General features: G+C 32.8%; 1 protein-coding gene and 1 long non-coding RNA gene across 21 annotated transcripts in view; both read left to right on the forward strand.

The window, feature by feature from the left end:
* The first annotated feature begins 1,315 nt into the window (after nt 1-1,315).
* The window catches only part of LOC143238420 (spliceosome associated factor 3, U4/U6 recycling protein-like), a 69,330-nt gene continuing 49,965 nt past the window's right edge, over nt 1,316-20,680 (forward strand). For 3 of the 20 annotated variants that reach the window (XR_013020566.1, XR_013020565.1, XR_013020567.1), the window contains exons 1-2: nt 1,343-1,573; nt 15,809-15,881. Coding sequence is in view for 2 of the 20 variants with exons in the window: in XM_076478646.1 (XP_076334761.1) it covers nt 1,415-1,573; nt 15,809-15,881 (232 nt within the window). In the remaining 18 variants the exon portion in view is untranslated. Of the gene's footprint in view, nt 1,574-7,372; nt 7,508-10,368; nt 10,791-10,919; nt 11,220-15,808; nt 15,882-20,680 lie in introns of those variants that run through there. The other 17 variants (XM_076478631.1, XM_076478634.1, XR_013020564.1 and 14 more) reach the window with 13 other exon arrangements.
* On the forward strand, nt 5,894-7,280 carry LOC143240773 (uncharacterized). Its single transcript, XR_013021949.1, has 2 exons — nt 5,894-5,945; nt 6,543-7,280. It is a non-coding gene; the product is annotated as an uncharacterized LOC143240773 (long non-coding RNA).

The following is a 20,680-nucleotide window of genomic DNA, read 5'->3' on the forward strand; positions in this document are numbered from 1 at the left end:
CTCGCGATCACAGGAATGATGATTTGTTGGTGTAGATCTCACAGCAACAAGTTTTTTGATGTGACAACGTTTATTTGTCGTCTATAGATTTGTTCTATACAAACAACTTTAACCTTTTACACATATACTGTATGTATGTGTTATATGATATATTAAAATAGAGAGAATTACAAATGTTTTATGATTCGATCAAAGTATACAAATACATGCTACTAAGAAACAAACATTTAAAATTGAAAGGGATACACAGCTGACAGTGATGAAAACACATTGTGAGATTGTGATGCTCCCCCCTCGCCCTTGGGATCCACCGTAAAGAAATGTTGGAATGTTGTTATTTTTCCCTAAAACTATAAAATTGAATCAGGTTACGATGTACAAAAATTAAAATATATCTTTAATATAACAGGCGTATTGGGCCTTTTAGTATTTTATTCTGCCTAACGCCAGACGATTTTATTTAGCTCAGGGGAAGTTCTTGCGGTGAAAGTGTTAAAACAATCTCAATGAACATCAACAGTGGTGTCACTGGTTGCTTGTAGATATAGCACCTTCTCAAGATCGTATGCGTCATTGGAGATGCAAGATAACCTTACTAGGTTATTATACGTAAATTACTATTTACGTATGAACCATCGATCAACCCTGGGTAGTGATGCCAACTGTCTTTTAAAAGTTTGTTTTTTGTTTTGTTTTTTTGGAATTTCGCACAAAGCTACTCGAGGGCTATCTGTGCTAGCCGTCCCTAATTTAGCAGTGTAAGACTAGAGGGAAGGCAGCTAGTCATCACCACCCACCACCAACTCTTGGGCTACTCTTTTACCAACGAATAGTGGGATTGACCGTCACATTATACGCCCCCACGGCTGGGAGGGCGAGCATGTTTAGCGCGACTCGGGCGTGAACCCGCGACCCTCGGATTACGAATCGCACGCCTTACGCGCTTGGCCATGCCAGGCCATCTTTTTAAAAGCCAGTTCTGGATAAGCGGCTAAATCTCGAAGAAAATGAAACAAAATGAAGCATGACGTCATTGCTGAAACTGCTCCAAATTTGAAACTTTGTGATGCAATTAGATGCAGTATCAGTTGTTGCAATTTCAATGTATGTTTATATGAAGTATAATTATATTCGTAACAATTGGTAATTGTTAGGTTAGGTTAGATTTGTTGTAGTTTAATAAAATAAGCTTGGCACCAATGAGCTATGTGACATCATACAAATGTATGACGTCATGTTTTATTTCGTTCAAGAGTGAGACGCAGGTATAATAATAATATTAACCGTAATGGAGGATACATTTTAAGTAGTTTAAATATTAATGAGGTAGTCTTCAAAATAAGTTGTTGTATTTGTAACTGTATACGTTAATTGTTTTTATTTTTTAGTCATCAGCTGTACATCACTGGTTAGAATGTGCTCTATTGAAGGCGTGGAAGTGAAAGATGGTATAGAAAATGTTAGGCCTGCTTTTCAATGGGCAGTCAGTGCTGTAGGCCGCTATGTTACCCCAGGTGATATCATCTGGGAAGTGTACAGAGAGTTTAATGATACCTTTCTTGGTACTCTACAAGTAAGTGTATAAACTTTGTACACAAAAGATCTAGTATTGTAAAGAGTTTATTACATCCATTTTATTGCTTAAATGCTATAAAGCTCTCCAGGATGGTAAGAAAAACAAGATCACATTGGATTAACGTTGCCATAACTTCTTGCCAGTTGAGATGTGTAATAATTAATTATGAATTCTATACACAACTTTGCAGAATATGTTGACTTCTGACAGTGTTAATTTCTGAGTTGTAAATATGTTCTTATAAACTGTTTTATGTTTGTATAATTACAGTTGTATTATTCTTTAGTTTCTTTCATATTTGAAATTATTCATTTTTATATTTAGGTAAGCTTTATAGTTATGCAATGACCCCACATGTGTGTATAGTTGTTATTAACATTAGAAAATGAAAAGTAATTTATTATGTAACTAACAATTATTTAAACAAGTATTCAAACATCTCTATACTATAGTTGTATCTGTAGGGTTGTCAAATGATAACTTTTAATGAACAGTATTGTCAGTAGATATTTATACTAACCATTAATTGTGATGTGATATAAATAATGCGTAACATTTTTTGTGAGAACTGTTATCAGGGTTTTTTAAATGATTAGGTTTTATTCCATTGTTACAATATAGATATGAAAGTAAGATAGTTTTATGTGCCTGTTAATCACTAAATAACTTTATTAAATTCATTCAACAACACATTTTATATTTATCAATTTAACACTTATTTACAGCTAAAACTGATTACATAGTTTTTGTGTACAGTAAAAGTTAACAAAATAAATAGTACAAGTAATTACAGTAAAACTATAACATAATATTATCATAAATCATTGTAACTGTTCTGTGTTTTAAGAAAATATCTAAAATTTAAAGATTTATTTGTAAATAGTAATAATATATATACATATGTAATGTATTAGAATTGAATGTGATTCTACTGGTCCTCTGGAAAGAAGAAAAACAGTTGCACTTATTAAAAGTCATTTATATACAATTTTATATCAGCTGTGGTTGTACAATACACCCTGATTTGTGTATTAAAATTATTGTACTGTAACATAGTCAACACTTTGGATGTTTAACTTAGTTGGAAACTTATAATCAGTTAAACTACTCAACACTTTGTATTATTATACTTTGGATGTTTAACTTAGTTGTAAACTTATAATCAGTTAAATACTCAACACTTTGTATTATTATACTTTGGATGTTTAACTTAGTTGGAAACTTATAATCAGTTAAATACTCAACACTTTGTATTATTATACTTTGGATGTTTAACTTAGTTGGAAACTTATAATCAGTTAAACTACTCAACACGTTGTATTATTATACTTTGGATGTTTAACTTAGTTGTAAACTTATAATCAGTTAAATACTCAACACTTTGTATTATTATACTTTGGATGTTTAACTTAGTTGTAAACTTATAATCAGTTAAATACTCAACACTTTGTATTATTATACTTTGGATGTTTAACTTAGTTGGAAACTTATAATCAGTTAAACTACTCAACACGTTGTATTATTATACTTTGGATGTTAAAGTTAGTTGTAAACTTATAATCAGTTAAACTACTCAACACTTTGTATTATTATACTTTGGATGTTTAACTTAGTTGGAAACTTATAATCAGTTAAACTACTCAACACTTTGTATTATTACACTTTGGATGTTTAACTTAGTTGGAAACTTATAATCAGTTAAACTACTCAACACTTTGTATTATTATACTTTGATGTTTAACTTAGTTGGAAACTTATAATCAGTTAAACTACTCAACACTTTGTATTATTACACTTTGGATGTTTAACTTAGTTGGAAACTTATAATCAGTTAAACTACTCAACACTTTGTATTATTACACTTTGGATGTTTAACTTAGTTGGAAACTTATAATCAGTTAAACTACTCAACACTTTGTATTATTATACTTTGGATGTTTAACTTAGTTGGAAACTTATAATCAGTTAAACTACTCAACACTTTTAAAAAAATTTTATTTTAACTAAAATGACAACGTGATCAGAATATTGCTTATTCTTGTAAACTTTACCACATCATCAATATCCCTTAATTGTGTGTCACCCAGCGTGAGAAAATATTCCAAACACAGCTGAGAGAACTTAGAAATATAAATGTCGCATACATTTTAGTAATAACAATACGACACCAGGTGAACCATCACAGTACATTAAGTTGTTGTTAGTAATGATGATACGACACCAGGTGAACCATCACAGTATATTAAGTTGTTGTGGGTTATATAATTATAATTATCAAACTTTATTAAAATCAGGAACTAAAAGCAAAGTTAATAAATAATACAACAACATAGCATAGGCTATATATTAACGACTGCAGCATGATACATTGTTGAAGATATATATTTTTGGTAAATCCAATATATAGAATTACGTCATATTTTCTAATTTTACTATAATATGGCGTTTATATCTATATCTATCTACCGAAACAATAAACACATTATGGTATATCTATCAAATGGCACCACAAACAAAAATCTATTTTAAAATTCCCACTTTTGGTATTCTAGATTCAGACAATTATAAAAATAAATACGATACGTATAACATTCCTTTGTTTATCATAGATAGAATGTTAAGTACTCTTCTTGTAACAAGGACCCAGCTTTCACCAGGACTGAACCTAAAGGTTTGATTGTATCTTTATTGATGTAACTTATAGTTTTAAGAAATGGAGTTTAAAAGAAAAAAACTTGTTGTCATTAAACAGTAGCACGTTTAACAGATAGAAAATGACCGTTTCTAACAACATGATCCCAACACTTTTCCCCTGCTGTACTTGTCGTAAAAAGAATCTTTTTTTTTTTTCGTAGAAAATGTTCGCTTTTTCTAAATTTTCCAGCACGGCGTTATCTAAACAGCTCAGTATTTGCTAACCCTAATTGCTAAGCCTCTCACAGGTTGTAGAGTAATATGAATGTTACTTACTACTTGTCTAACTTTTGTTTTTCATTTCAATAATTTAATTCAGAGCTATATAATGACCTTATGTGAATATACATTTAAATTATTTATATAAAACTTTATACTTACAAATTGTACTGGTCGAAATACCCATGAAATGTAAGGTACGTTTCGAATACAAAATTGTTCTACTTCTTCGCACAATTCTGTTCCTACTTTAATATGTTGTCACCTTAGTTACTATATGCAAATATTCAATAATATTATGGTCCCATTTTATTGTTGTCTTTCTCAGTTTGTATTGGTTAGAAGCGTAGGAATACTTGTCAATCAATTGTTATAAATATATGACGAACGCGAAAGTGAAGGTTGCTTATTGAATTTTGCGCAAAGCTACTCGAGGGCTATCTGCCATCGCCGTCCTTGATTTAGCAGTGTAAGTCTAGAGGGAAGGCTGCTAATCATCACCACCCACCGCCAACTCTTGGGCTACTCTTTTACCAACGAATAGTGGGATTGACCGCTACGTTATAATGCCCCCACGCCTGAAAAGGCGAGCATGTTTGGTGCGACGAGGATGCGAACCAGCGACCCTCAGATTAAGAGTCGCACGCCTTAACCCACCTGGCCATGTCGGGCCCGAAATAGAAGGAAAATGAAGACAGAAATATAAAACAGATAAGTTTGGGATAGCAGTTGTAAAAGACAGAAGATGTTCAAAGTTGAGTTATAAAAAAAGACAATTTCTCCTTTAAACTTATTTAACAAATTATACCTAGAATGTGAATAAAGGGTCATTATTCACGATTACGTGTATAACAGTTTGTTGGTGTATATCTGAGAGCAAAAAGTTTGAGATGAGACAAGTCATACATGTCGTCTGTAGATTTATATATGTGTGTGTGTACATATATATATATATATATGTGTGTATTATACAGTCGTATTATATGAAATATAAAAATAGAAAGAATCACAAAATGTTTTATGATTAGATTAAAGTACACAAATAGATGCTACAAAGAAACAAACATATAAAGTTGAAAGGATACACAAGTTACTACAAGTGATGTAATCAAATTGTGATATTTTGTGATACTCTAGAGTAAGTTTGTCAAAATGATTTTAGGTTTCTATGTTTTATGTTCCATGTTTGTATCGGAAGTGTTCTGTTAAAAGCCACTCAACAATAACATACCGTTACGTCACATTTTAAAATGTGAATGACAGTGTTATTAATTCCTAACAAGTTAGTGTGGAATATTCTGTCTGTTATCAATATTATTCGTACCTGTTCTTTCGTTATTTAAATAGTTAATGTTGAACTTTGACTTCGTCAACTTTTTTCAAACTCAGCGGGAGAAAAGGATGCCATAAACAGGAGACAGAGATGAATGGACGGACAGACACCACTGTTCACGATGTAAATAAAACAAGTAGTAAATAATGTTCTCTGTCCAATCACATTCAAATATTGTCTACAGCTGCTTTCAAAGCTGACCTTCACTGATTGGTGTTGATACTGAATTCTGTGATATCTTAAAAGGGTAAGATAAAAAGTCTGTAGAAAGTAAACCACTAAGAAAATTGTACGAAAAACGAGACTTGAGTATTTACTACGTCAAGAAATGATAATTAGTTAACAAATACAATAATAGAATTTGGGATTAGGAGTTAAGAAAACAATAGGTAAATTGTCTATCGTTAAAAACACGTCCATAGGCTCTGGGATTAAGGGTTAAAAGCAATAGGTAAATTGTATACTTGGGAATCTCGTCAGACTTTACATGTAAACAAACATGAAAGTCTCAATTGGTTTCTTACATCTTTGTGACTTACACTGAATAAATCTTACAAAATTATAAAGTCTAAAGTATATCTGAGCAAAACTGTTCGTACAGATTCATAATTATTATTTTTATTTAAAGTTGTACAGGGTGGCCCCGTAAGTCCCTACCCATCCATATGTTACTATGTTATATTCAATTACGCATGTATTACAAATGTGTTTTTTTTTCAGAGAAATATGGCCGATGTAAGCCCATTTACACTTGAAAAGCGTATTGTGACAAGTACGTGGGTACATGAGCGCAAGAATACTGGTGACACCCTGGATACAATAAATGTCAAATTTAGAGAAAGATTAAATAAGGATCCACAAACAAGTCAAACTGGGAGAGCAAATTGTTTGAAACTGGCAACATTAAGGATGCACCTCGTTCAGGAAGACCAGTTGAACGTAGAGTCATGTGCTGGTGTGGAATAGTTAGTAATTAACTCACCATTAAAGTCGACAAGGAAAAGATCAGCTGAACTTGGTATCCCGCGAGCAACCATACAGACCTTTATGAAAAAGGACGTGGGAGTTAAAGCATGGCGACCCACATATGTAAATGAACTAAGTGATGCTGATAGAGAAAACAGGAAACTGGCGTGTGAAGAGTTACTGCGAATCTTCAATATGATCCCTTCTCGAGGAAAGGTGATGTTTACGGACGAGTGCGCAATTTACCTTTCGAGTCGAGCACAAAATGTTTACTTCTGGGCAAAGGAGAATCCTCATTATTATGAAGAAATCGAATACAACACTCCGCATGTCATGATGTGGGCAGCACTTAATGCGCATTATGTTATTGTACCATACTTCTTTGACGGGCCAGTAAACCATATCTCATATCTAAACATGTTACAACAATGATGAACTTGGAATCAGAGATGAGGTTTGGTTTCAATAAGATGGAGCTCCGGCTCACTATGCCCTCACTGTGCGAGATTATCTTAATGACACTTTTCCAGACAAATGAATAGGTCGTGGTTCTGTAACATTCCCAGCACCCATGAAATGGCCCGCAAGAAGTTCGGACTTGGCAACATGTGATAACTCTCTTTGGGGATACATGAAGGACATTGTGTCTAAACAACGTTATAATACTAATGATGAGTTGAAGGCAGCTGTTACCGCGGCATTTGGAACAATAAACCCTGGTATGTTGAGGAAAATGTCTCACATTACATGTTCAGATGTATAGGTAAATTATTGAACCAAGCATGTATGTTGTTCAGAGGTACCAGTATGCCTAGTCATATGTTTGAGTGCCCCAAGTGAAAATTAAGGTTTGTCCGTGAGGGCAGTTCAGGGTGTTAATTCGGCTCTTCTCCCAGCTATAGGTTAGCTAAAATTGATGGTAAGGCCTTCTCGTTGTTTATAACGCTTCCATATAATATTAAATAATAAAATAAGTAATATAAAATTATATATTCAAATATCTAACACCGCTCCTACATTCCGACACTTAGTTACACAACCCCTTTCAAACATGTGGTCAACTTCCGGCCAGTTACCTCTTTCTTTCTTTGTGAACCTGACGATGACCGAAGATTTTTGTTTGTTTGTTTTTGAATTTCGCGCTAAGCTACTCGAGGGCTATTTGTGCTAGCCGTCCCTAATTTAGTAGTGGGAAGGCAGCTAGTCATCACCACCCACCGCCAACTCTTGGGCTACTCCTTTACCAACGAATAGTGGGATTGACCGTAACTTATAACACCCTCACGGCTGAAAGGGCGAGCATGTTTGGCGCGACGGGGATGCGAACCCGCGACCCTCAGATTACGAGTCGCACGCCTTAACACGCTTGGACATGTCGGCCCCATGACCGAAGAAGGTCGAAACGTTGTTCGCTCCTCTACGTAAAATATTTTCTCAACCCAAACGAGCCGTTTTTTACATATAAATTCTCTCTTTCTTAACCTGCAGATGACGTATGAAGGTCGAAATGATTTTCTCTCCTTTTCAATAAAAGTGTTAGTACCCAAACCAACTATTCTAATAAACATTTTTATTTCAAGTGGGTTTCTTGTCATCAATTTTTTTTATTTTGCTTTAAATTTTGAAGATGGAATCTGTAAAATATTGAAAACTTTATCTCTGCTCCTTTCTGTCGTATGAATCTATTTCTTCATCTTCAATATAGTTTTACTATTAACCGTCAATTTGCTTTCTTTTAGAATGCATTCTTCGACAGGTGATTCCAAAGTTTCTCCACTTTAAAAAACCAAACCGAAATGTTCAAAAGTCGTTAGATTATCAGATTTGTCTGAAGATACTATTGATTTGTTTTACATTTTGCTTAAAGCTACACGAGGGCTATCTACGCTAGTCGTCCGTAATTTATCAGTGAAAGAATAGAGGTACCTAGTCATCACCATCCACTAACCACTCGCTTACAAACGAATAGTGATACTGACCCTAACAATATTCTTCCCACCACCCCCACAAACACATCAAAAAGAGTGAGCATATTTAGTGGAGTAAAAGTTGGATCAAGAATTTCGAACACAACATCAACAAAACATAAATTTTACTGAAAAAGTTCAAAGTGTACTATACTAACCATAGAATCGTTGACACCAGTGTTGATTAAACCAATGTACTAAACAAGTGGAACCAATGGAACGAAGACAAATTGTTCAGTGTAAACATTGTCAAAATTTGAGGCTGAGTTGACTGATCAACAGCATTCAAAGTTCTTGAGTGACCACATTATTAACACTTCTCTCTTCCACCACGTAAACTCTGTGTATCTAATTTAGTTTACACTTTCAAATCACAATACACACACCTAAAGGACCTTCTTATAAAAGATAAAATAACTCTTTATCGACTCAGTAACATTTTCATGACGAAAATAAAGAAATATGCCTTTTCTACTTGTTATGATTTTATCCCTAATGTTCGTCCTTACTGTTTAAGCCCTGAAGAAATATTTTAAAAGAACTATCATTACATAAAAATATTTATGTTACATCGTCCGACAATATCATTGTTATTCTTAACTAAAATAATTAGTTGATCAAAATGTTGGTTATTCTTGACAACTCTACCACATTTAAATTCATTATCAATGCCTATTCATTATCATCCAACGAGAGGAAACATTCCAAAGATACCTGAAGGAGGCCCGGCATGGCCTAGCGCGTAAGGCGTGCGACTCGTAATCCGAGGGTCGCGTGTTCGCGCCCGCGTCGCGCAAAACATTCTCGCCCTCCCAGCCGTGGGGGCGTTATAAGTTACGGTCAATCCCACTATTCGTTGGTAATAGAGTAGCACTAGAGTTAGCGGTGGGTGGTGATGACTAGCTGCCTTCCCTCTAGTCTTACACTGCTAAATTAGGGACGGCTAGCACAGATAGCCCTCGAGTAGCTTTGTGCGAAATTCCAAAACAAACAAACAAACAAGATACCTGAAGGAACTTAGAAAGAAAAATGTCGTAGACATTTGACTGATGACGAGACGGCACCGGGTAAACCATCACAGCATACTGAGTTGCTATTGTGGGTTATATGGATATAATTATCCCAAATTTACTAAAATCACTAACTAAAACCACAGTTAATTAATAATACAACATAGTATAGGCTGTGTATTAAGAATTGCAGCATTATATTATGTTGAAAAAATATATTTTAGTAAATCCAATAAAGAATTAACTACGTTATATTTTCTAATCTTACTATTATCTAAAGGACATGGCAGGCATATTTGCATCTATGTAACCAAAATAATAAATACATTATGTCACTGTCTATTAAATAGCACCATACAAAAAAAATATATAAAAATTCCCACTTTGGTATCCTAAATTCAGACAAATATAAAAATAACTTCGATACGTACGACAAACCTTTGTTTATGAAATAACAGAATTTTAAAGTACTGTCCTTGTAACAAGAACCCGACTTTCACTAGGACTAAATCTGAAGGTTTGGTTATATCTTTATTGATGTAATTTATAAATATAGTTTTAAGGAAAGGAGTTAAAAACTGTAAATTTTTAAATAAAATATAACACACTTAATAGACCAAAAATAATGTTTGCTTAGCACAATGAGAACAGTTTTCCACTGTATTACTTACTGTAAAAATAATATTATTTGTCTTGGAAAATTGTCTCTTTTTCGGAATTTTTCAGTGCGACGCTATCTAAAATAGCCCAGGAGGTGCTAACCCTGAGATCCTCAGTGGCACAGTGGTATGTCTGCGGACATACACACTGAAAACTGGGTCTCGATACCCGTCGTGGGCAGAGCACAGATTGCCCATTATGTAGCTTTGTGCTTGATTCTAAACAACGAAACTAAGCCTCTCACATGTTGCAGAGTAAAGTGAATGTTAGTAGTTATCTAACTTTTGTTTATACAAAAACTATAATATTTATACAAAACTTTAAACCTACAAATTTTACTGGCCGAAACACCCGTGGAATGTAAGGTGGGTAATTTCTTGCTATAAAATTTTCTTCTTCTCAAAGTTCGGCTTTTATTTTAATGTCTGGTCTCCATAGTTACTATATGCAAATATTCAGTAATATTGTTGTTCAGTTGTTGTTTGTCTTCACAGTTTGTATTGATTACAAGTGTGACGATACTTTTGAATCAATTGTTGTAACGAAATGACGTAAGCAAAAGAGAAGGAAAGTGACAGAAAAATAAAACTGATAAACGAGGTGGTAGCAGTGGGAAAACTCAGAAGATATTCAAAGTTGATACTTTTGAATCAATTGTTGTAACGAAATGACGTAAGCAAAAGAGAAGGAAAGTGACAGAAAAATAAAACTGATAAGCGAGGTGGTAGCAGTGGGAAAACTCAGAAGATATTCAAAGTTGAGTGATGAAAACGAAATTTTATCCTTTAAATCTAGTAAGCAAATTGTACCTAGATTATAAATAAAAGTTGTTTCTCACGATCGCATGTATGACGATTTGTCGGTGTAGATCTAAGAGCAACAAGTTTTAAATGTGACAAGTTTTTTTGTCGTCTGTAGGTGTATTCTGTACATACGACTTTAAACTTTTATATATTTTATTTATATACAGTATATGTATGTATTATATGAAATATAAAATAGAGAGAACCACAAATGTTTCAAGATTAGATTAAAGTACACAAATAGATACTACTGAGAAACAAACATTTAAAGTTGAAAGGTATACACAGTTTACTAACAGAGATAAAAACAAACTGTAAGATTGTGTGATACTCGTGGTTTTTTCAAACTATGCTTCATGGAGCCCTTGAAATCAATGTATTTCTCATTTACTTTCTATGTTTTAAGAAATATAACTAAAATGTAAACGTTAATGAATAAATAGTAATATGCATGTGTATATTATACAGTAACGTCCGGTAGCCGAAGTAGAATAGTTTTGTAGGCAAATACGTAGTTAGGCCTACTGCATTTATGTTATTGTCTAAACTAAGGTAAATTTAACACCACATCATACCACATTCAAAACTTGACAACTTTAAAACAAGAAGATGGTAAATTTTATGAGCAAGTGCACAAATAACACCTTCATACACAAATGCTGCGAAATTCGACAGACATAAAATAGATGAGCAGTAGCACTGAAACACTTGCGACCTCAGATCCTACAGTGTTTACTGAACCGGCGAAACTTTGAACCATATAATAAATATTTTCACACATTTCAATTACAATTTTATTACCCTTGAAAATTTCGTTTCTAAGTGTTGTTGGAAACATAAGCCGCTTAGTCCATATACAGTCTGCCATTCTTCCATTTGGTCATCAAATTTAGGTGTTGCTGACTAAGTTCGGTGTGTCATAGATTGATTTTGCTGTCTCCACCGATCAGCCCACCACACTATAACCACCTCTGCCTGTTACATTTCTCCGAGTCATCCGAGGAAGGTTGATACTTCCAATTGGTTGTACTATTTTCATTGCCAAACTTATTTTGAACCATTCTTCCATTCCCAATTATACAGATGGTTTGAAATCAGTTAAGTCTGTGGGATCTGCCATGGTTTGTTGTAGCTAGGTAGTTTCATACAAAATCCCCTCTACAGTTTCTATGTTCACTGTCACTTTGTGTGACATTTCTCTTGTTTTGGATGATATAGAAGCTATGCAGTACACTTACTGTACTATTTACACTAACTCTCTTCACTCTCTACTGGTCAGAGAATTGCTTTATGTTAATTCTCACCTTGTTCTTGCAACATTCGACACTGGCTGGCCTATTTTTCTTCTATTTTCTATTCACATCCAATTTCTCTGGATAATTGGCCATGTTGGTATTCACAGGAACAAGTTTGCTGATACTAAGTCAGTCTGTTCTGGTGCTGTCACTGTCGTGCTTGTTCTGTATATGAACGTCACTACTGTATTCAACGCTCAGCTTTGTACCAGTTGTCAGTCATCCTGGAATGAGCAATGTCATATGTTTTTCTAAATCAAATCTTCTGTTTCTCTTTAACCATCGTGTTTCAGTAAGGATTGGAAGGAGGAAGTTTTCCTGGCTAGGTTATGCACTGTCACAGTTTAATAACCAATAATTTTGTTTTATTTGGGGCTGATCCACCAATATGTGGCTTTTGTGACATTCAAGTCTCAATAGCTTACAGTTTACTGTTATATTGTAATGAATATGAGTGATGGTGCCATTGTAGACATGCATTTTTCACAGGTTTACCTCTGACCATGGACAATGTCACTATCAATGGTGACACTGTCGAACTTACTTGTATTTTAAAATATTTATGGAACATTGGCCTTTTTTAATTCTATTTAAGTTTTTTAGCTGCTTTTGGAAGATTATTTGGTTTTTGACTGTATTTTTAATTTGTATAATATTTTACTTTAGTATTTTTACCACTTATTTCCACAGATAGTGTTGTTGCTTTGTGTCATAAACCATCAGTTCACAAAGCAACCAATGAGAAACTACAGTGAATTTTATGTACTTTATCTATAAAACCTTTTTATGAATGACAAATTCTTCTGTATCAAATAAGTAAACATCGTAATATAAATTGTTTGGAATATTCCTATTTACAAATGAAAATATAATAACTTTAAAAGTTTAACACAGTTAATGATGGTGATATCTATCTCTAATTGGTTTGCTTTATTTCTAGCAGAAAAGTTTTTTCTAGAGTGAGTTCTGATGTATATTAAGAAAGCTGTGCCCAGAAAACCTTAATAATTTGGTATAATATTATCTATATATCTGCATAGCTTTACTATAGACTGACTAGTAAGATTTTCAATGTAAGGATATTTTAGTCTAAATAAATAAAGATCTGCAACTTGTTGACAAGAGTTAACACTCATTGGAGTTTCTTGTACCAGTTTGAATATCATGGCCTGTAAAAATGTACTTGACAGAACCAGTGGTAATTTTCGTAAGTGACGTGCCATATACAGTCCTGTGTTTACAGAAGCAGAAAAACTATAAACTTAAATAATAAGTTAAACTAAATTTTTTCATCAAACTTTCTTATTTTATTAATAGGAAAACTGGTGTAAAGATAACTGAACTCAAAAGATTATACTGTCATAACTTCAAAGCTTTTAACTTTCTGTTAACATTAAGCAGAATTACTATTGATTACACATTGATTAATGCTTGTTCTCTCTTACTATTTGTTTTTTTAATAACATTATATTATTTATTTAAAAGTTGTTTGATGTAATTCAGACCATTACCCATAATAATTGACATTTCCTTGGTTATAGTTTTTTTATTGCTGTAATAAAACCTGTATTTTTATGTAATTTTAGAATATAAAGTAATGTAGGTTTAACAATATTTGGTCTGAACAAATGTATATTAAAATCTAATGAAACAGACATTTCAGTTTTATTGTTTATGAACTTTTAATACCTGGATGTTTTAATATATTTAAATTTGCTAAGCTTTGTCATATTTTACACCTGGAAGATATAAAACAAAATGATATTTTTAGGTTTTATATATGCATAAGTAAGTATTGCCAATTACTCTATCAATATTGTGGCATTTCACTGTGACTTATCAGACTTAGCAACTGATCTGTATTTTGGTTTTTTAAAAAAAAGTACTGTTTTTTTGGATAACATTTTTATTTTCCCTTCCTATTAAGATGCAAGACAAATAAATAATCTTGAAAACCTCCCACTTTTTACAGACTGAGGAAACCATGTGGAGGGAAGTATTCTGATATTTCAAATGATTATTCACATGTTAGTAGGTGTACATAAGCATGTATTTACAAAAATGAAGATTTGGGCAGTTCACACTAGGTTTGATTTGTTAAATTTAGTCATAACTCTGCAAATGGAAAAGAAAGGAAGTTCTTAATTTACACTCTAGCTTTTCAGTATTGGTAATTTGAGTTTTTAATTCATAAGAAACTACAGTTGTAATATTTGAACATCACAAATATCTAATATTTACCAAAGCTGCAATCAACATACCAGGTGGCACACAAAATTTGTTAATCAAGAACTTTGTTGTAAAACTTATCTTTAAATTAAGAAATTAATTAATGTGTAATTCTAAAATTTGAATTATAATCTACAGTGTGACACCAAACTTACTGAGGTACATTCATAAAATTAGGACACTAAAAGTTTGAATAAAAGTCTACAAAGATGATGAAACCCCCCTTTGACACCTAACCATAACCATTTTTACTTGTTACAGTTTACATACTACTAACTTCTAATATGTTAATTGTGTAGTGTTAAATTTGGTAGACTTTATTAAACATTACAAGGCTTTTGCACGTGAAAAACCATGTTTTTTAAAGGAAGTAATGTTTAATAGTTTAACCTACCAGGGTGAAAGGCTCACTTTTTACAGCATTTACTTTACTGGAGTGAACCACATGATCTTTATTTAACTGAGCAATACTTGAGTTCACATTAATGTTTTGTATTGACTTACTTTATCATTTTAAAATTTAAAATTACTTTATTCAAACTATGAAACAGCCAATATTTAGCAGTAAGTACAATACTATAGTCCTGTGAAAAGTGAATACTTGTGACAGGAACAGTTTCATTTTATAAATAGGGTGAGAAGTGAATTTTAGGATAATAATATGCAAAGTTTTTTTTCATTTTTGTGGCATTACTCATTGAAGAAGCAATTTACTTTGACAAAATGAACTTCAGTTTTTGATTGCTGAAAAAAGATGTAAATATATCAGATGTTTTGTTGAGATGATTCTAAAATGTTACGAAAATTAGTGATAATAGGTTAATAGTAATTTTTTTTATTTTATCAAATAACTTATTTTAATAAAATAGTGCATTTCAGAAAAAACTGTGATTACTATCATAATTACTTGATGAGTTGAGGTTTTAGTTGTGATTTGTGTAAAGGATGTGTATTTGAATTTTGTACTTGTTTCTTGAGTGGTTTATTTTGATTTTGATTTATATGAATACATTTATCAGATTTATCCAACTTGAGTTATTTTTGTTTATTCTCCAGAGATTGATGACTTCTGCAGTTTTTTCACATGAAGCATGTGCTGATGATGTGAATGTTTCCGTATTCTTTAGACGTAAGTATTTAATTTCCCTGGAAAAATTATTAATTTTTGCTGATGCACTATATCAGTAAAGAAGATTAAATAGTATATGTAGGTTAAAAATCCAATATTTTCAGTGATGAGTGTAAAGAGTTAACTCTACATAAACAGTCTTTACTTAAATGTATGTTATTTTAGATCTTGCTGGTTTATAGATATATGCTTCAAAATTTAACTTGTAATAATCAATAAAGTGAAAACTGAGACATTCAGTAGATCCAATGAACTAAGTAACTGACCACAACTGATTACTGAGTTTTTGTGCAGCCAATGGAAGTTTTGCTATATGGTGTTCCAACAATAAGACAAGTGTATGAAATTGTTTGAAACTTCAGACACACTCTTATAAATGCATATAGTTTAAGAAGAATAAAAGGTTGTTACATTTGATAAGTTTAGTTTTTCTTGCATTCTGATCTTTAATATTTTTGAAAACACCATTAGGAAATGGTATTTATAAGTTATGATTATGATATTTATTTTTGTTCCAGATGTGATCTTTAATTTTCATGTTTTAGTATATTATTTTAAAACCTTTAAATGTTTTATCATCCATAAAATACAAATTTTTGCCAGTTTTTCTTTCTTTTAAAAATCATACTCTGTGTTGTTCCAAGTAATGTACAAAACTGAAAATCATATTTCTAAGAAAACCTAATCAATAAAGTAGTATTTGTTATTTTTATCTTTGATTTCATACTTTAATATGTACATAAAATACAGTTTTGTTTTATAACTGTTATTGTTTCAAGTTTATTCTTCATTGCAACTGTATATTTGTTTATAGTGAGAAAAAACAAATTAGGCTAGCAGCACGAACTTTGTACATTTGCTGTAAATTGTCATACCTGTTGGGGATCACTATTGTTCATTCCATACCACGCACATTTGAACATTACTGTAGATATGATAGTAAGAAAGCTTTTGAGTACTTGAATATCATTTCTTTGAACTTTCAAACAAGCTCATTTCAATACATGTCCTTATATGTTGTTTCTCTATACAGACAAAACTATTTACCACAATTAGTGAATGTATGTAAAAGTTTACCATACAGGTGGTTTGAATAACACTGCCTGACCCTACTTATATATCCTGTTGGAAGATATTACCAAAGGATATAGACATCATAAATTACAAAGAAAACCACTTTACAGCACTTCACGATATCACGTGATATTTCACAGACAAGGCCACTGTTGGATAGGCTGTTTACATTAAGCTTTATCAGTTTAAGTAACTGTATGAATAAGTGAAGGAAATTACAAAACAAATCATCAAATATTATATGTAAATTGGTGAAAAAAATGTTTTAAAAGTTATTGCCTATATTAAGTGAAATCTTTTAACTCTAAAATAAAGTTAATTTGCACATAGTTTTAACAGAGTAAATTTTTTGTCTTACAACAGTGTGTGTGATGGGTTTTGAATTGATACAAAAAACATATTTCATAAAATGAAAACTATTGTAAACTATGAAGTTTACATTTGGCCTTTGTTTCTGGCTTATCTCTCTTTGAGGATGAAATGGCACTTTTTGTATTTGCTATGCTCATGAATCACATATGTGATATTTCATTTTTTTTTAAACTAAATATTATAAATTCTCTCTCATCATTCTACCTCTTCCTGTTCTTACTCTTCACTCTCCCACATCTGTATTGTCGTACTCATATTTTTGATATATTTGCTTCAGCCATTTTCTAATTCATGACACCCAACATCTTCTTTTTCTGCTTAGGGTCTCCTTTTTTCTCTGTCTTTTCTTTCCCACTATTTATATGTAAAAATGGCTGGTTTGGGTTGAGAAAATATTTTACAATGAGGAGCAAACAACGTTTCAACCTTCTTCGGTCATCGTCAGATTCACAGAGAAAGAAAGAGGTAACTGACCAGAAGCTGACCACATATTTGAAAGGGGTTGTGTAACTAAGTGTCAGAATGAAGAGGGCAGTGTTAGATGTTTGAATATTTAATTTTATATTATTTATTTTATTATTTTTAATATAGGTATAAAGGTGTTCCTTTGTATTCATTTATTTTGGATTCAAGTTGTTGTATAAGTAAGGCTACTTTAATTTTGAGTATATGTTTGTTTGTTTATTTAGTATTTAAGTGTTTTCTATGGTTATGTTGTGTTTATTTGACTTGCAGTGTTCGTAAACATGTGAAGGTGACTTTTTAAGTTTTTTGAACCTGGTTTCCATTTTTCTACATGTTTCTCCAATATAGAAGTTGTGGCAGTTATCACATTGTATTTTATAAATAATGTTGGTGTGGTGTTTGTCAGTGTAGTTTTTACATAGTATAGACCTTAGCTTTGTGCCTGGTTTTTGAATAAATTTGGTATTAACTGGAATGTCATATTTTGTTACTAGTTTTTGCCAAATGTTGGTTATTTGTCTGCCGATGTCGGGAATATATGGTATGCAGCAGTATATGGTTTCATAATTTTTTGATTCGTGAGATGTATTTACTTTAGTTGGTGGTTGATTTTGCTTTTTGTCTAGGTGTGTGCGTATAATGTTTTCTACGGTTTGTGGAGGAAACTTATTGATGTTGATGAAGTATTGTTTTATTTTGTCTAATTCATCGTTAATTTAAATTAACATACTTTTGATGAAGACCTCTATTCTTCTTTGTTTGTTACTTTAGTTTTAATTTTCCCCTTCTGTCTTTGTTCTGATTTTTTTGTTTTGGTATTTCCTTAGTTTGGTGTTCATATCCCTCCATCTCATATCTAGGTGCTTTGTCTTGTCCATTTTTTTTTATAGTTCTGGCCTTTGGGTTGCTCCCAAACTCAGAAGTGACATTAAGTTACAATTTCTTGTTCTTATTCACTTGCTTATGTTTGTTGTTTCCCTCTTGCAAGGCTAGTTGTCACAGTTTTCAGAGGTTATTCTTCTTTGGAACCAGTCCTAGGCTTTGGTCCTGTCAGTGCCTACCTCTCTCACTTCATCTCCCAGTCTTCTTTCTTCTCTAGCAATCCTGGGGTTTTGTATGTCCTATCACATCATTTCAATCTCCTTTTTACATACTTTACCTTTTCTATTGTTCTCTTTTCTATCCACGTCTTACTGATCCTCTGTATCTTCATTATTAACAGGGAGAATTATAGAATCTGTCTCCCACTCTACTCTGGATTTTTATTCTATTTTTTTTGTTGCCACTATAAAGTTGGGGGTTTCTGTCATTTCTTTATCATCTCTGAATCACTTTTTTCATTATTTTTCAGTTCTGTGTGTATAGCTTTCTTGGTCTGTATTGTACCCTCTCTTGGTTTAACTATATATTTCAGATGTCTTTCCCACATTACTGTTATTCTGTGGTTATATGGCTTTTTATGGAACCTGTCTTGGCAGGAACTGGCATGTGCTACCTTTATTGTTATTTTGGAACTTTCTTGTTAACTGATATAATATTTCAAATATAGTTTCTTGTTTATCAGGGTGTTTAATTCTACTACAGCATATGTTGGGCTCAATCCTCTCCCTTGTGTATATTTGCTATAGAAATGTTTCTTTACAATTCACATTTGTTTTTGCATTTGAGGGCTCTTGCTTCTGTGGAATTCCTGATTCCTCATAGTCATGTACACAAGCATCCCCTTTAATAGACTCTAGAGGACCACTGGAACATGCCCTGCATTCTCTTATTTACACCATATTCCTGGATATACTGACCCCTCTTTGGAGTAACTTTCATCTTTCCACTGATGCTTCTATTTCTGTATGGAAGGGGGGCAGTGTATGTCTTCATATTCTCATCCTTTCATTTGGTTGTGGTTGCTTGGGGATCTTATGATGATCTACTCTAACAATTATATGGTCATTACTTCAACCAAACACCTGGGAAGCATCTGCTTCTGGCAACTGTATTTCTAACTTTGATCTTCCTTTCTTGGGCCTACAATTATTATATTCACTACACAACATGTCATGTCCTTGACATTTGTATCTGCTGATCATTCACTTTTCTTGTCTTGACAGGAACCATCCCACAGAATAATATGGCCAGGTAGTTATGGTGCTTGACTCATGGTCTAAGGGTTTGAATTTCTATTCTACCAAATGTGTTTACCTTTTCAGCCATGGAGCCATCATAAACTGATAGTCAATCTCACTATTCATTGGTAAAAGAGTAACCCAAGAGTTGGCAGTGGGTGGTTACAATTAGCTACATTCCCTCTATTCTTTTACTGCTAAATTCTGGAAGGCTAACACAGATAGTTCTCCTGTAGCTTTGTGCAAAATTCAAAACAAACCCTTGGAGTAGTCCTTACATCCTTTAATTATCTGTTGGATTTTTTAAATTTTGGATCCCTCGTCAGTACTTTTGCAACACCTAATTTTATGGTTTCTCTCAGTTGACCTCAATCATCCATTTTCATGACAGGGTGTTGCACCTTCATACAGTAAGACTTATCTGGTTCCTTGTCTGACATATGAGATTGACCTGGTTTTTCATCCAGGGCCTGTCTGTTCTGTCCGATGCAGGTAATCATGGAGTATTGTCCTTAAACTTTTGCCTCTTTCCAGGCAGTAATCCTTTTCTTTTGCACCATCCCGTTTGCAACAATAAGAAAGAGTTGTTCAGTGGTGGCATTAATCTTTACACTGAAAAGTGTGACACTCAAAACACAGCCCAGAGAGACTCCAAGTTCCTGTAGAAAAGAACGGGAAAGTGTCGAATTCAGAGGAACTTGAAAACTCCTGTCGATTAAAAAAGTATCAATAAAAATGGGCAAATGGCCACGTCGCCCATATATATGG

This window comes from Tachypleus tridentatus, chromosome 13 (genome assembly GCF_004210375.1).
Source record: "Tachypleus tridentatus isolate NWPU-2018 chromosome 13, ASM421037v1, whole genome shotgun sequence".
Lineage (NCBI taxonomy): Eukaryota > Metazoa > Arthropoda > Merostomata > Xiphosura > Limulidae > Tachypleus > Tachypleus tridentatus.